Genomic DNA, 16,109 nt, shown 5'->3' with positions numbered 1-16,109 from the left:
TCCCCCTACCTTGTCCCTCCCCTCTCCCCCTACCTTATCCCTCCTCTCTCCCCCTACCTTATCCCTCCCCCTACCTTATCCCTCCCCCTAGCTTATCCCTCCTCCCTCCCCCTACCTTATCCCTCCTCTCTCCCCCTACCTTATCCCTCCCCTCTCCCTCTACCTTATCCCTCCTCTCTCCCCTTACCTTATCCCTCCCCCTACCTTATCCCTCCCCCTAGCTTATCCCTCCTCCCTCTCCCTACCTTATCGCTCCTCTCTCCCCCTACCTTATCCCTCCCCTCTCCCTCTACCTTATCCCTCCCCTCTCCCCCTACCTTATCCCTCCCCTCTCCCCCTACCCTGTCCCTCCCCTCTCCCCCTACCCTGTTCCTCCTCTCTCCCCCTACCCTGTCCTTACTCTCTCTCTCTTCCATCTCCGCTCTCTCCCTACTTTAGGAATTTATGAAAAACAAGCCCTCTCCATAGGAGAGAAGCCTTAGATGTGCCCAGCCTCATACTCCAAAGAACGTACCTTCACCAGGTCACCCAGGATGTTCCTACATACCGTATCCACGGGGAGGACTTTCAGTTCCGTCGAGATTAAACACCGTGCACTCCAGATGTGGAACCTGACCACTAGGCTAACTAGAAATAAAGTGCAGCTGTTCCCCTTAAATACCTCAGTAAAGAGGGGACTGAAGAGATCCTTATTGTCCCGTCCGTGTGGCTCATGAGCACCACGCTTAGTACGGACGCAGGGTGATGTTCACAACTACTTTAGAAGATAGACTCATGCATCGGAGAGCAAATCAGCGAGGCGGAGGGATCAATGGAGAATCAGAAGAACTGTCACTGTATTGTCCCTTAAAAATCAACTTTTATTAGATACTTAAAATAATGCGCCTCATAGTCACACAAGACAAAGAACATCTACAACAAGACATATACATCCATAGGCCGACCGAAATGGGGGGAGAAATTAATTGCTGGTTCTCCCCTATTTGATGACTGGCGGATAAGAATTTGCGTCCAAAGAGGACAAGTGGAGGGTGTCAATATGGTCCACTCTTATAAATGAGGGACTTTTGATGATGATGTCGACCCCTCCTCCACTAAAGATCAAGGATGTAAACTTTATTAGACCATATCCAAAGGGCCTCTTTTTGCAAGACCTTTCTATCGACATGACCTCTTCTGCCATGTGTGCGTATCATCTTAATGCCCTGAAAGATGATGTTGTACTCATCACCCTCATGTTTCTGGTGCATGTGGTTGGCGAGGGGTGTACTCTCACCCCTCCTGATGTTGCACCGGAGCGCAGTGCGCACCACAACTGAAATAAATAGCCCAGATGTAAAGCCCATGTGACACAATAGTTCTACACTCAGCACGGCAACAGGGAACGTGCACACAGTAGGAAAAAGCCACATACCATGCTATGCGGGACGGTAGCACCACTCCACGGAGAGGGAAGGAAGCCTGGCCCTAACCTAGCACAGAGGTGAGGGGTTCCTGCCTAAACCGGGGCATCGTCTCGATAAAAGGTGGCCCCACAGTCTTCTTTCTGGGCCCTGATTGTCCCCATAGGAACCCCTGGAGAGATGAACCGGCACGCAAAGCAAAAACAGAAATGAAAATGAACAATACAACTGAAAAAGAACCCGCAGCAACATATCTGCAAGTAGAAAAACACCCAGCAGAGTGCTGCTCCAAACTCCAAATTCTCCACTATGGAACAGAATAAGCAGCGCTGATCACCAGTAGGGGTGAGAATATATAGCCATTCTGCACCTGAAAAATGTCCAGAGTAAAATAGAAAACCGCACCTCCACCCTACTCCCAGGCATGACTAATCCAGTATGCATCCATGCCGCAAAGGCAGACAGCACCAGCAGACTCTGCACATGGTGCATTAACCCTGGCCTGCTTAATCAAGGCAACAGGTCTTTGCCTGTGTTGAAGCCACCATGCCACGATGTTGTCACGACTAACAGGCTGTAACACTTATAATACTGAGATGTTAGGCCATGCGGTCTTGGCGATTTTTTGAGCCAGAGCCTGTCAATCGCCAGTCTAACTTCCTCTACTCTGATCTCTTCTGTCAAAACATCAAGAGAGGTGTCTACCCCCGGCTCAGGGACAGTTTCAGCCAGGAAAGCCGACATCCCTTCCGAATCTAGATCCCTCTTTCCCAAGAGTTGCGAGTAGTAGGATCTGACGACCTCCAGAATCCCTGATCTGGATCGATTCAGGGATCCTGTACTATCGATCAGTCCAGTGACCACTTTACTATTCACTGACATCCTACAGTTTCCTGCCAGGGTTGGATTCCGCATGCCCGCCCATGTGCATGTAGCCTAAGTCAGATTGGTGGGAGATGTTCAAGAGGAGGGCGGCGAGGTTCTTCCGAGAGCTCTCCAACCTCAGATGCCTGGACAGGTACCACCTGTATCAAGGCCTGAGGAGGAATCTCCAACATTTCATGTTGACTGAAGGTAGCCACGAGGTATGTGAGCCACTGAGTTACCTGAACGCTTCAGCTTAACCATAAACGTCCAGGCCCCGGACCATATGCCGTGCTCATCCCTGTTCCTCTTGGGTATGTTTGTCACCTCTCCGTAACGACTGAACCACGTCATAATGCCAAAGCAAGAAAGTGACTCATTACAGGTCAAAAGGGTCACCTTCTTGATCTCGTTCTGGCGAGACAGCACCTGGATGGCAAAGTCTCTCCAGCCGGGCTCGTTATTCATCAGCTCATACTTCCCCCGAAAGAGTTCTAGACCCTCCTGGAGAACAAAGCTGATGTCAAAGTCAGACATACCATAGGGATGGATCAGGGCAAAGATGTCAAGTGCCCTTCAGTAGAAGCTCTACTACCTTCCCCCTTGGGGGATATGTATCATTGCCCCTACTTCTGGACATCAGTCACCTGCGATGTTTCGGCTGGGCACTCCAGTCTGTGCCAGGCATATATAGGCATATGTAAGCACATACATTTATATCCACCCTCCACCAATCATGTGACACCACAATTAAAAAAACACACCTACTTGTTAAACACAGCTGTCTGCAGGGGCCATGAGCTGCTCGGCACCTAAAAGTCCACTATGACTATGTGCAACACATGCCAGGTTATTGCAGTCCCAAGTGTGGCCCTCATGCAAAGAGCCTTGTGTGGTGCAGAGTGCTGAGGCAGCAGCATGCAGTCCCACGCTCTCCCTCATGACCTGAAGGCCGCAGGTTTGATCCTTGCATGGCTCTGGCTCAATGTCAGACTGAGTGTCTGCAATATATATATATATATATACACAATATCTATATCTCCAGCTGACCTGTCAGCAATCATATCTCACCAGCCACAAACAGCTACCCCTGTGTATCTCCATCATATTACGCTGATGTTGTTACATTCTATCTACTCCATGTATATACTTTGCACTATTAGTAATGGCCGTGTACCATATGGGGAACAACCAGAAGAACACCGGGAAGCTGAAGTATCTGCGCCAGCAGCGTGATGTGAGGCCCTTGTGGTGCTCAGCCTCCCAGCTCTACAAGGATGCCGCCCCCATGCCTCCTCAGACCGCGCAGAAGGAGAGCCACCCGTGGAAACAAAGTATCTGATAGAAGTAATATAACAACAGACAGAAATAGGCACAATGGGCCCCAACACAACAAATGCCTGGAGCGCACGTCCGCGGCCATGAGGAACAAGTGCAGAACCAAATGTTGGCCGCCCATGGAGCCTAAGGGGCAAATGAGAAACCAATGGGGAAGTAATATAATAACGGACAGAAATAGGCACAATTGTAAGCCGTGTACCGGGGTGGGCTCCCCAGGATACAGCGAAGTCACGGACAAGGAAAACGTCTCCGACACCAGTACAGGAACAAACCAAATTTTACTAAAGCCCTGTGGCCCACGTGACCACAAACAATGGGTAACCCAACAACATTCACACACACTCAGCAGATGGCGGAGGCCCTTGTGCTGTACAGCGCTGTACTCCCCAAATGGGCGCTACGAAAATAGACTATGCTTTTACCTAATGGGCCGGCCTAAATAAACCGGCCCCTCGTTACCTATTAATACCGCTACTAAGGAGCAAAGGAAAGGGAGAGTGATCTGAGTACCGGCGGTGCGGCACAACATGTTTCCAGGAGCTTCTTACTGACAGCTGTATGTGGCATGCCAGCCACTACGCCAATCCCGCTGAAGTGTGGAATGCCAGCCACTATGCCCATCCTGCTCCTCCTCCTCCTCCCTTACTTGCACTCCAGTTTCTGCCCCGTGGATCTATTTGGGACTGGATCTCTTGGATCTTGCGGTCCGGCTGCTGCCTTCCGGCATGCAGCATTGTTCTTCTGTGCTCTCGCAGGGATTGGCCTGCACTGCCGCTGTTAGAACTCTGTTTTTTGTGGGTAAAATTCTATAGAAGAGTGGTGCACGTTATTCTGTAGCTGGGTGGCCGCGGTACCCTGTAGGTGGACGGCCGCGGTACCCTGTAGGAGGGCGGCCGCGGTGCCCTGTAGGAGGGCGGCCGCGGTGCCCTGTAGGCAAGCGGCCGTGGTACCCTGTAGGCGGGCAGCCGCGGTGCCCTGTAGGCGGGCAGCCGCGGTGCCCTGTAGGCGGGCAGCCGCGGTGCCCTGTAGGACACAATAAGACCTGCAGCCATAGAATATACAGTGTTTCGGTCCATGAATGTGCTGCGTAGTCACAGACGGTAGGCGGCATACAGCCGTGTGACTGAGCGTGTAGCTGGAGCCTGAACGCCATTGCTATGAGTATGGATCTGTAGTATCCCACCTGTCAGTGGGGGTCCCACGGCTCTGCTGCCTCCAATGATGTCTTACTTTTGTCCATACTGACATGTTCATTGGTTCTCCCCAATCACTGTCAATTTGTGACATCAGATGCAATTAACAATGAGCAATGCGGACCGCCCACTTGACAGATTCACTGCAGCATGAGCCAAAAACGGGGGTGAATATAAACAAGAGAAAGTAGGCGAGGCTGCGGATGCAGAGCGGTGGGACCCCTTATGACATGAGGGGCCACCGCTGCTCTTCAGATTAAAGCACGTCTAAAAAGAAAGCGTCCTGCAGACTGCGAGGCTCAACGGACATTCACATTAGAATAGGAGAAAATATCCAACCTCTCTGGAATGTTCCATCTGGACCCATCCGCCGTAGCCGTATCTCTGAGGGAAGAAGAGAGAAATGTGATGGTTACGGTTTAACGGATTATTTTCATCACTGACAGTAGAGAACATAGTAAAAATATCTTGGCACTACAGAGGGGTATTCTGGGTATTGTACATAGTAACATAGTATGTTGGGCTGAATGAAGACAATGTCCATCTAGTTCAGCCTGTTTCAACCCCCCCCCCTTGTTGGTCCAGAGGAAGGCAACCTTCCCGACTCCCTAATGGCAGTCAGAATAATCCCTGGATCAACCTCTGATAGTACCTACCTGACTGCAAGCCCTGGATCACCAACCCCGCTGGTCACCTAATGTCTATATCCTGTAATATCATAAAGAGACATCTAGTCCCCTCTTAAACTCCTCTATGGATCCTGCCATCACCACGTCCTCAGGCAGAGAGTTCCACAGTCTCACTGCTCTTACAGTAAAGAACCCTTTTCTATGTTGGTGATGAAACCTGTTTTCCTCTAGACGTAGCAGATGCCCTCTCATTACCGTCGCAGTCCTGGGTATAAACAGATCATGGAGAGATCCTTGTATCCTCCCCTCATGGATTTATACAGAGTTATTTGGTCGCCTCTTAGCCGTCTTTTTTCCGGGGTGAATAATCCCAGTTTTGGTGCCTCTCTGGGTATTCCAGTCCCGTCATTCCATGTATTAGTTTAGTTGCCCTTCTTTGTACCCCTCCAGTACTGTAACATCCTTCCTGAGCACCGGAGTCCAGAACTGTACGCAGTATTCCATGTGAGGCCTGACAAGTGCCTTATATAGTGGGGGGATAATGTTCTCGTCCCTCGCCCCTATACCTCTTTTACTGCACCCCAAGACTTTATTAGCTTTTGCAGTAGCTGACTGGCATTGGTTGCTCCAGTTTAGTCTACAGTCCACTAGTACCCCCAGGTCTTTTCCCTAGCAGTACCCCATTAAGTGAATATTGGTGACATCCGTTTCTCCTGCCCATGTGCAGAACCTTACATTTATCCACATTGACTTCCATTCACCATCCCCCCTCCCCCCCCTCCCCGGCTTATCTCGGTCCGTTTGTAGCCGCACATTGTCCTCCGTTATATTAATTGACTTGTATAATTTTGTATCATCTACAAATATTGATATTGATATTTTGCTGTGCAGCCCCTCTATCAGATTGTTGATAAATATATTGAACATAATGGTGCCTAATACTGAACCCTGTGGCCCTCCACTAGTAACGGGGGCCCAATCAGAGTATGAACCATTTATTACCACCCTCTGCTTTCTATCTCTGAGACACTTCTTTACCCAATTACACACGTTTTCGCCCAGTCCGAGCTGCCTCATTTTATATATCAGCCTATTATGTGGCATGGTGTCAAATGCTTTAGAGAAGTCCAGATATACGAGATCAATAGACTCTCCCTGGTCCAGCCTAGAGCTTACTTCATCGTAGAAACTGATCAGGTTTGTCTGACATGAGCGACCCTTCATGAATCCATGCTGGTGAGGAGTTATTCCATTGTTGTCCTTGAGGTACTCATCGATGGCGTCTCTCAGAAACCCCTCCAATATTTTTCCAGTTACTGAAGTGAGACTTACCGGCCTGTAGTTACCAGGCTCCCTTCTGGAACCCTTTTTGGATATTGGGACCATATTGGCAATGCACCAATCCAGCGGTACAACCCTGGTCTTGATAGTGTCCATAAATATAAGAAATAGCGGTCTGTCTATCCCATCACTCAGTTCCCTTGGATGTATCCCATCTGGGCCCAGTGATTTATCGATTTTTAATCCTCTTTAACTGGCGCTGTACTTCCTGAATAGAGCACTGACTTGGCTAACCAATTTAATTGCTTTTTGCGCTTCTCCCATTAATCGTGTTTCACAGCAATCTGGAACACTATCTCTTATTTTGAACAATAAAGTTATTTCAGCGGTTGCTACGGACAACCAGCCGCAATCTTATCAGCAGGTTTGAAAAACGAGACGCGTTTTACTCCATTATATCAGTAAGATTTTTTAGAGAAAAGTATTCCCACTTCCAGCGGATAACATTTACTGCGGACCCCAGAGTGGGCGGGGCGTTCGCAACTGAAACGGGTTATTTTTGGTGAGAATATTTTAAAAAAGCAAAAGCCTTTTTTTTGCTGTGATTTTGATGCAATTTTGATTTTGTTTTACCATTTCAAGTGCAGCAATTCTTCAGTTTGCTACTTGCGTTTGTTTTGTCCTCGTCTGCTGCGAGTCTTAATTCTTTCCCTTTTTTTGTTGGCGCAGCCATGTGACTGCTTCTTTTTTTAGGGGCTGTTCGTGTTTCTTATGGCCTCCTTCCCCTCTGTTTTTCCCATCTTTTGCGCACTAAGGTGGAGTTTGAATAGCTTGAAAAAAACCAAAAAAATCCCAGTTCATGCGCAACTATTCTTCGCAGCGACGAGCGTGCTTTCTGCCCTTTATGTTCTGCGGTAGTTTTCTTCCCTCGCCGCTATTTCTAGCTGTCATCATGGGACGCAGCAGCCGGAGTGTCAACATCAAATATACTCTTCACCATTTCTGTAACGCCGCTGAGATCTGCCACATTACCATCTGACTCTGCCGCAGCGCCTGAAGGTCACCTCACCCTCCTCATTAATATTTGAAGACTGCCAGGGGTGGCGTAGGTCTCGCTGCAAACGACCGCCCCCTGGGGCAAGATATTGATTGGTTAACTAGGTGCAGCGAACTATTTGTCCCCACGAGAGGGGGATGGTAATATGACTTATTACTGCGGTGGCTAGAATCGCTGTGTCAGCTCTGTCACTTCTGGCTCGCTGTCAGGCATGTGCGCACGCTCCAATGCATCTAAAACAAAAGAGGTGATTTTACAAATAGTCCTGATTATAACTTCTTTGGCTGTTTTCTGCGTAAATCTACTTATTTCTGCACATTGTGTTCTCTGTTCGATGCGGAGCAGTTACGACAGTATATATGCGTTAGGGTGCCCGTATACTTCTTCTACTCAGATTAAGCCAAGCGTTTCTCCGCGGCACGCCTGTAGCCGCTGCACATCGCTCGACCTATTTAGTAACTATCTTGATAACTTAGTTGACTAGATTTAAAAAAAATAAAAATTGCGCCATTTTCTGACATTAGTAGTAATTAATCTGTCTGAAGCTTTAGGCCAAGCCCCTCCTGCTGAGCCACACACACTTCCAAGTGTTGGCCAGCGCGGCACAAGAAATTAAGATTTCCAGCAGTTCTGCAGCAGCAAATCCCCCAAAGTATATCAGAAAGTTCATCGTAGAAGCAATAAGCTTCGAAGGGGGTTTTGTGCCAAGATACAAAGTTACCGCTAGGGGACCTTCGAGATCGGTGGGGTTCCTGTGGTTGCACTTCCACAATCATAAACCTTTCCCTGATCCTGTGGATTGGGTGTAATTGTATAACTTGGCCCCTGTAAGGCATTAAAGTGAGCTGATCTGCTGCGGTGATTGTGTAACTTGTTTGCAGTATTAGAAGTGGAAGGAGAGGCAGCAAATCGCTGAGTCATTTAGAAAGTTTACAAGTGAAAGTTTTTTCATAGTTAAACAATAACGATTCTTTAGGGCCTGAGGGGGGATGGGGGCAAGCAGAGAGATAGAGGAGAAAGGGGCACAGCAAGAGGCGACTCTACCCACAAAAGAGCAGAGGAGAAAGGGGCACAGCAAGAGGCAACTCTACCCACAAAGAGCAACAGAGAAAGGGGCACAGCAAGAGGCAACTCTACCCACAAAAGAGCAGAGGAGAAAGGGGCACAGCAAGAGGCAACTCTACCCACAAAGAACAACGGAGAAAGGGGCACAGCAAGAGGCAACTCTACCCACAAAGAGCAGAGGAGAAAGGGGCACAGCAAGAGGCGACTCTACCCACAAAAGAGCAGAGGAGAAAGGGGCACAGCAAGAGGCAACTCTACCCACAAAAGAACAACGGAGAAAGGGGCACAGCAAGAGGCAACTCTACCCACAAAGAGCAGAGGAGAAAGGGGCACAGCAAGAGGCGACTCTACCCACAAAGAGCAACGGAGAAAGGGACACAGCAAGAGGCAACTCTACCCACAAAGAGCAGAGGAGAAAGGGGCACAGCAAGAGGCAACTCTACCCACAAAGAGCAACGGAGAAAGAGGTACAGCAAGAAATGACTCTACCCACAAAGAGCAACATGGGAAAGGGGCACAGCAAGAGGCGACTCTACCCACAAAGAACAGAGGAGAAAGGGGCACAGCAAGAGGCAACTCTACCCACAAAGAGCAACGGAGAAAGAGGTACAGCAAGAAATGACTCTACCCACAAAGAGCAACGGAGAAAGGGGCATAGCAAGAGGTGACTCTACCCACAAAGAGCAGAGGAGAAAGGGGCACAGCAAGAGGCGACTCTACTCACAAAGAGCAAAGGAGAAAGGGGCACAGCAAGAGGCGACTCTACCCACAAAGAGCAGAGGAGAAAGAGGTGCAGCAAGAAATGACTCTACCCACAAAGAGCAAAGGAGAAAGAGGTACAGCAAGAAATGACTCTACCCACAAAGAGCAAAGGAGAAAGAGGTACAGCAAGAAATGACTCTACCCACAAAGAGCAGAGCAGAGGAGAAAAAGGTACAACAAGAAATGACTCTACCCACAAAGAGCAGAGCAGAGGAGAAAGAGGTACAGCAAGAAATGACTCTACCCACAAAGACCAGAGGAGACAGAGGTCCAGCAAGAAATGACTCTACCCACAAAGAGCAGAGGAGAGGAGAAAGAGGTCCAGCAAGAAATGACTCTACCCACAAAGAACAGAGGAGAAAGAGGTACAGCAAGAAATTACTCTAGCCACAAAGAGCAGAGGAGAAAGAGGTACAACAAGAAATGACTCTACCCACAAAGAACAGAGGAGAAAGAGGTGCAGCAATAAATGACTCTACCCACAAAGAGCAAAGGAGAAAGAGGTACAGCAAGAAATGACTCTACCCACAGAGAGAAGAGGAGAAAGAGGTACAGCAAGAAATGACTGTACCCACAAAGAGCAGAGGAGAAAGAGGTACAGGAAGAAATGACTCTACCCACAAAGAGCAGAGGAGAAAAAGGTACAACAAGAAATGACTCTACCCACAAAGAACAGAGGAGAAAGAGGTACAGCAAGAAATTACTCTAGCCACAAAGAGCAGAGGAGAAAGAGGTACAACAAGAAATGACTCTACCCACAAAGAGCAGAGAAGAAAGAGGTGCAGCAAGAAATGACTCTACCCACAAAGAGCAGAGCAGAGGAGAAAAAGGTACAACAAGAAATGACTCTACCCACAAAGAACAGAGGAGAAAGAGGTACAGCAAGAAATTACTCTAGCCACAAAGAGCAGAGGAGAAAGAGGTACAACAAGAAATGACTCTACCCACAAAGAACAGAGGAGAAAGAGGTACAGCAAGAAATTACTCTACCCACAAAGAGGAGAAGAGGAAGAGGTACAGCAAGAAATGACTCTACCCACAAAGAGCAGAGGAGAAAGAGGTACAGCAGGAAATGACTCTACCCACAAAGAGCAGAGGAGAAAGAGGCGTGGCAAGAGGTGACCCTAGCCACGATGAACTGTGTAGTAAGCCCACAGAGTACTCTTGAATGGAGATAAAGAAGTGTTGTTGAGAAGAAGAAAAGGAGAGTGGTGGTTGTGGGGGATTCCCTACTGAGATTGACAGAGGCCGCTGTCGGTAAACCTGATGCCTCACGAGAGGTGTGCTATCTTCCAGGTGCACAAATCACAGATGTGTCTGATAGGCTGTCAAGACTCTTCAGTCCTACAGAACACCACCCATTCCTACTAATACATGTAGGGACAAATGACACTGCAAAAAAGGACCTTGCAACTATCTGTGGAGACTCTGAAGACCTTGGAAAGACGGTGAACGAACTAGGAGCTCAGGTGGTCTTCTCATCAATCCCCCCCAGTGGATGGCCATGGAATAAGGAGATGGAACAGGATTCTAGAGGTGAACAACTGGCTACGTCGATAGTGTCATCAGCAAAGATTTGGATTTCTAGACCATGGAGTGAATTACCTATATGATGAACTGCTTGCTAGAGACAGGTTGTACCTTACATACAGGTAAGCATATATTTGGTGGGGGCCTTGTTTCACTCATTAGGAGAGCTTTACACTAGAACAACATGGGAAGGGAAGTGAAAGGCAAAAATATACAGCTAATTAATACATTTGAGACCCTAGCTATTAGAAGTGGAAAGAAAGAACAAAGAAAAAAAAATCAGAAGGCAAGTAGAGGAACAAGAGACCCCGATCACAAACTAACATGTTTCTACACAAATTCACAGAGCATGGGAAACAAACAGGGAGAACTGGAGCTCCTAACACAGGAAGAGAAATATGATGTCATAGGCATCACGGAAACTTGGTGGGATGATACACATGGTTGGATACAAGGCTTGTAGGATACAACTTATTTATAAGAAACAGACCTAATAAAAAGGTGAGGAGGTGTTGTGTTGTATGTTAGGAGAACATTTATCACCACAGAGATTCAAGCTTCAGAGCTGGGAGTTCTGTAGAAACTGTTTGGGTAAGAATACAAGAAGAGAACAACAGAAAGGACACCATTGTAGCCGTTTACTATAGGCCTCCTGGACCAGCAGAAGATATGGAGGAACTCTTTCTACATCAGATGGCCAAGGTCTCCAAAAAGCATGACATAGTGATTATGGAAGATTTTACCCATCCAGACATTTACCTGAATCTCTTAGATAAAAGAAATGGATCCAACAGATTCTTTTCCACTCTTACTGACAACTTTATCTTCCAGAAGGCAGAAGAGAAAACAAGGGGATCTGCTATCTTGGACCTAATTCTTACCAACAGGGGGAAATGGATGAGGAAGTAAGGGTGGCCAGGACCTTAGGAGGCAGGGATCATGATATCCTTGGATGTTGGATAACAAGGGGAGGAAGACCTGAGAAGACTCAGACCTCAAGGTTGCATTTCAGAAAGGCAGATTTTAATGAACTCAGAAAGAGGAAGAATCCAATGGCGGGATGTGCTTAGGGACAGAAATGTCCAAGAAGGTTGGGAAATATTGTGAAATGAGATTCTAAAAGCACAATCGTTAGCAATCCCTAAAAGAAGGAAGAATGGGAAGCTTTTAAGGGACCAGGATGGATGTTTATCAAATGGGAAGAGGGGGAATATCTAAAGAAGAATATAATGCGGTCTGCAGAAACTATAGGGCAAGTGTCAGAAAAGCTAAAGCTAATAATGAATTGAGGCTTGTAACATAAAAGTAATAAAAAAGGATTTCGGGGGTCAAAAACAAAAAAGTCAAAGATGCTATTGGATGTTTACAAGATGAAAATGTTGAATTGATTAAGAAAGCCGAACTTTTGAATTCCTATTTTGTATCTGTTTTCTCCCAGAAAGTAGATGGAACATCAGCCGATCTTCCCTGTGCAATTGGGGGAATAAAAGACTCCAGGCTATCTGTAAGCAGAGAGATGGTGAGGGAACACTTAACTAACTTACTTGAATTCAAGTCTCAAGGTCCAGAGGAATTACATCCTAGGATACTAAAGGAAGCAGCAGAGGTCATTGCTGAACCACTCGCCGGAATCTTTGGAAACTCATGGAGATCCGGAGAAGTCCCAGAAGATTGGAAAAGGGCAAATGTTATCCCTATCTTCGAAAAACGGAAGAAGTTGGATCCAGGAAACTACAGGCCTGTGAGCCTGACTTCTATACCAGGAAAGATCTTTGAACAAATTACTAAACAGCATGTATGCAAGTACTTGGATAAAAATGGAGTAATTAACCAGAGCCAGCATGGGTTTGTAACAAACAAGTCATGCCAGATGAATCTTATTCGTCCTATGCAGGAATCACTGACTGGGTTGATCAAGAAAATGTAGTGGATATAGTATATCTTGACCTTAGTAAAGCATTTGACAAAGTATCTCATACTATACTTATTGAAAAAATGACCAAATCTGGGATTGACAAGGCAACTGTTAGATGGTGTCGCAACTGGCTGAGTGATTGTACTCAAAGAGTGGTCATAAATGGCTGCACATCCAAGTGGAAGAATGTATCAAGTGGGGATCACAAGGCTCTGTCCTGGGCCCAGTGTTGGTCAACATTGTTATAAATGATCTGGAGGAGGGAATTGTGGGAAACTGATCAAATTTGCAGACGACACAAAGCTACGAGGGATAGCTAACACTAGGGAGAGAGAGGATTCAAAAAGATCTAGAAAAGCTTGAACAGTGGGCAGCGACTAACAGAATGGCATTTAACAAGGAGGAATGCAAAGTCCTACATCTGGGCAAGAAAAATGAAGAAAGCGCATACAGAATGGGAGGAATTGGGCTAAGCAGCAGCACATGTGAAAAAGACTTGGGTATACTAATAGATCATAGACTGAACATGAGTCAACAATGTGATGCAGCAGCCAGAAAGGCAAACCCAATTCTGGGATGTATTAGGAGAAGCATAGAGTCTAGATCACGTGAGGTTATTATCCCCCTCTACTCTTCCTTAGTCAGACCTCTTCTAGAATACTGTGTCCAGTTTTGGGCACCCCGCTTTAAAAAAGTAATTAAGAAACTGGAGAAGAATTACCAAGATGGTGAGCGGTCTGCAAATCATGTCCTATGAGGAACGGTTAAAGGATCTGGGAATGTTTAGCTTGCGGGGTCACCATTACTAGTTAGGTACTGGAGAGGTCACTGTAACTAGTGGGTTAACACAGGGGGCAATATTCGAGGGGGCACCGATACTAGGGAGGTACCAGAAGGGACAGAATTGGAGGGGGTCACCATTACTAGTGGGGAACACAGGGCACAGTATTTGTGCGGTCACAGTTACTAGTGATGAAGCACAGGTGGTAATATTGAGCCCTTTTCTTTTTAAATTATCTATTAATGACCTGGTAAAAGGATTGTGCAGTAAAATAACAATATTTGCAGATGATACAAAACTATAAATAAATTCACACAAAAGAGAAAAGAATGAGGATACATATGAATCTGGATAAGTTGGGGGCAGATAAGTGTCAGCTGAGGGGTAACACTGATACATGTAAGGGTCTGCACACGGCAGTTAATACATGTCACCATTACACACTAATGGGAAACCACTGGGGACCCCGACATGGAGAAGAACTTGGGGGTTATAACTGTAAGCTTAACAGGAGCAACCAGTGCCAGGCAGCTGCTGCCAAGGCAGATAGGATCCTGGGGGGCATCAGAAGAGGTCTAGGGGCGCATGACGAGAATATTGTTCTTCCTCTTTACAAGTCACTGGTCAGACCACACATGGAATATTGTGGACACTTTTGGGAACCGTTACTCAAGAAGGACATATTAGAACGGGTACAAAGGGGGCAACTAAAGTAATAAATTGAATGTGAGGACTACAATACCCAGAGAGGCTATCAAAACTGGGGGTAATTAGTGTACAAAAAAGATAAATTTTGTAATAACTATGTATAATATATAAGGGGTCAGTACAGAGATCTCTCCCCTTACTTATTACACCCAGGACTGTTACATGGGGTGCTCTAGTAACTATGTATAGAATTATCAGGGGTCAGTACAGAGATCTCTCCAACCATTTTTTAATACCCAGGACTGTAATAAGAGGGCGCTCTAATAACTATGCACAGATATATCAAGGGGCAGTACAGAGATCTCCCCCATCATCTATTAAATTCAGGACTGAAACAAGGAGGTGCTCTAATAAGTATGTATAGATATATCAGGGGTCAGTACAGAGATCTCTCCCATCATCTATTATACCCAGTGCTGTAACAAGGGGGCGCTCTAATGACTATGTATGATATATCAGGGGTCAGTACAGAGATCTCTCCCATCATCTATAATACCAAGGATTGTAACAAGGGGGCGCTCTAATAACTATGTATAATATATCAGGGGTCAGTACAGAGATCTCTCCCATCATCTATAATACTAAGGATTGTAACGAGGGGACACTCTAATAACTATGTATAATATATCAGTGGTCAGTACAGAGATCTCTCCCACCATCTATAATACCAAGGATTGTAACGAGGGGGCGCTCTAATAACTACGTAGAGATATATCAGCGGTCAGTACAGAGATCTCTCCCATCATGTATTATACCCAGGACTGTAACAAGGAGGTGCTCTAAAAACTATGTAGAGATGTATCAGGAGTCAGTACAGAAATCTCTCCCACCATGTATTATACCAAGGATTGTAACAAGGGGGGGCTCTAGTAACTACGTATAATATATCAGTGGTCAGAGATCTCTCCATATATTATACCCAGGACTGTAATAACACGGCGCTCTAATAACTATGCACAGATATATCAAGGGGCAGTACAGAGATCTCTCCCATCGTCTATTATACTCAGGACTGAAACAAAGGGGTGTTCCAATAAGTATGTATAGGTATATCAGAGGTCAGTACAGAGATCTCTCCCATCATGTATTATACCCAGGACTGTAACAAGAGGGCGCTCTAATAACTATGCACAGATATATCAAGGGGCAGTACAGAGATCTCTCCCATCATCTATTATACTCAGGACTGAAACAAGGGGGTGCCCTAATAAGTATATATAGATATATCAGGGGTCAGTACAGAGATCTCTCCCATCATCTATTATACCCAGTGCTGTAACAAGGGGGCACTCTAATAACTATGTATGATATATCAGGGGTCAGTACAGAGATCTCTCCCCTTACTTATTACACCCAGGACTGTTACATGGGGGTGCTCTAGTAACTATGTATAGAATTATCAGGGGTCAGTACAGAGATCTCTCCCACCATTTTTTAATACCCAGGATTGTAATAAGAGGGTGCTCTAATAACTATGTATAGAAATATCAGGGGTCAGTACAGAGATCTCCCCTATCATCTATTATACCAAGGACTGTAACAAGGGGGCACTCTAATGACTATACATAACTATATCAGGG

General features: G+C 46.3%; 1 protein-coding gene across 3 annotated transcripts in view; it reads right to left on the bottom strand.

The window, feature by feature from the left end:
- ACMSD (aminocarboxymuconate semialdehyde decarboxylase) overlaps positions 1-16,109 on the bottom strand; it is a 110,608-nt gene that overhangs the window by 61,273 nt on the left and 33,226 nt on the right. For 2 of the 3 annotated variants that reach the window (XM_066577327.1, XM_066577328.1), the window contains exon 2: positions 5,141-5,185. In XM_066577327.1, coding sequence (XP_066433424.1) covers positions 5,141-5,185 — 45 coding nt within the window. Of the gene's footprint in view, positions 1-5,140; positions 5,186-8,489; positions 8,641-16,109 lie in introns of those variants that run through there. The other variant, XM_066577329.1, reaches the window with a different exon arrangement.

Source organism: Eleutherodactylus coqui, chromosome 8, assembly GCF_035609145.1.
Source record: "Eleutherodactylus coqui strain aEleCoq1 chromosome 8, aEleCoq1.hap1, whole genome shotgun sequence".
NCBI lineage: Eukaryota > Metazoa > Chordata > Amphibia > Anura > Eleutherodactylidae > Eleutherodactylus > Eleutherodactylus coqui.
Note: the sequence above shows the minus strand (reverse complement) of the source record. Positions and strands in the feature narration are given on the sequence as shown.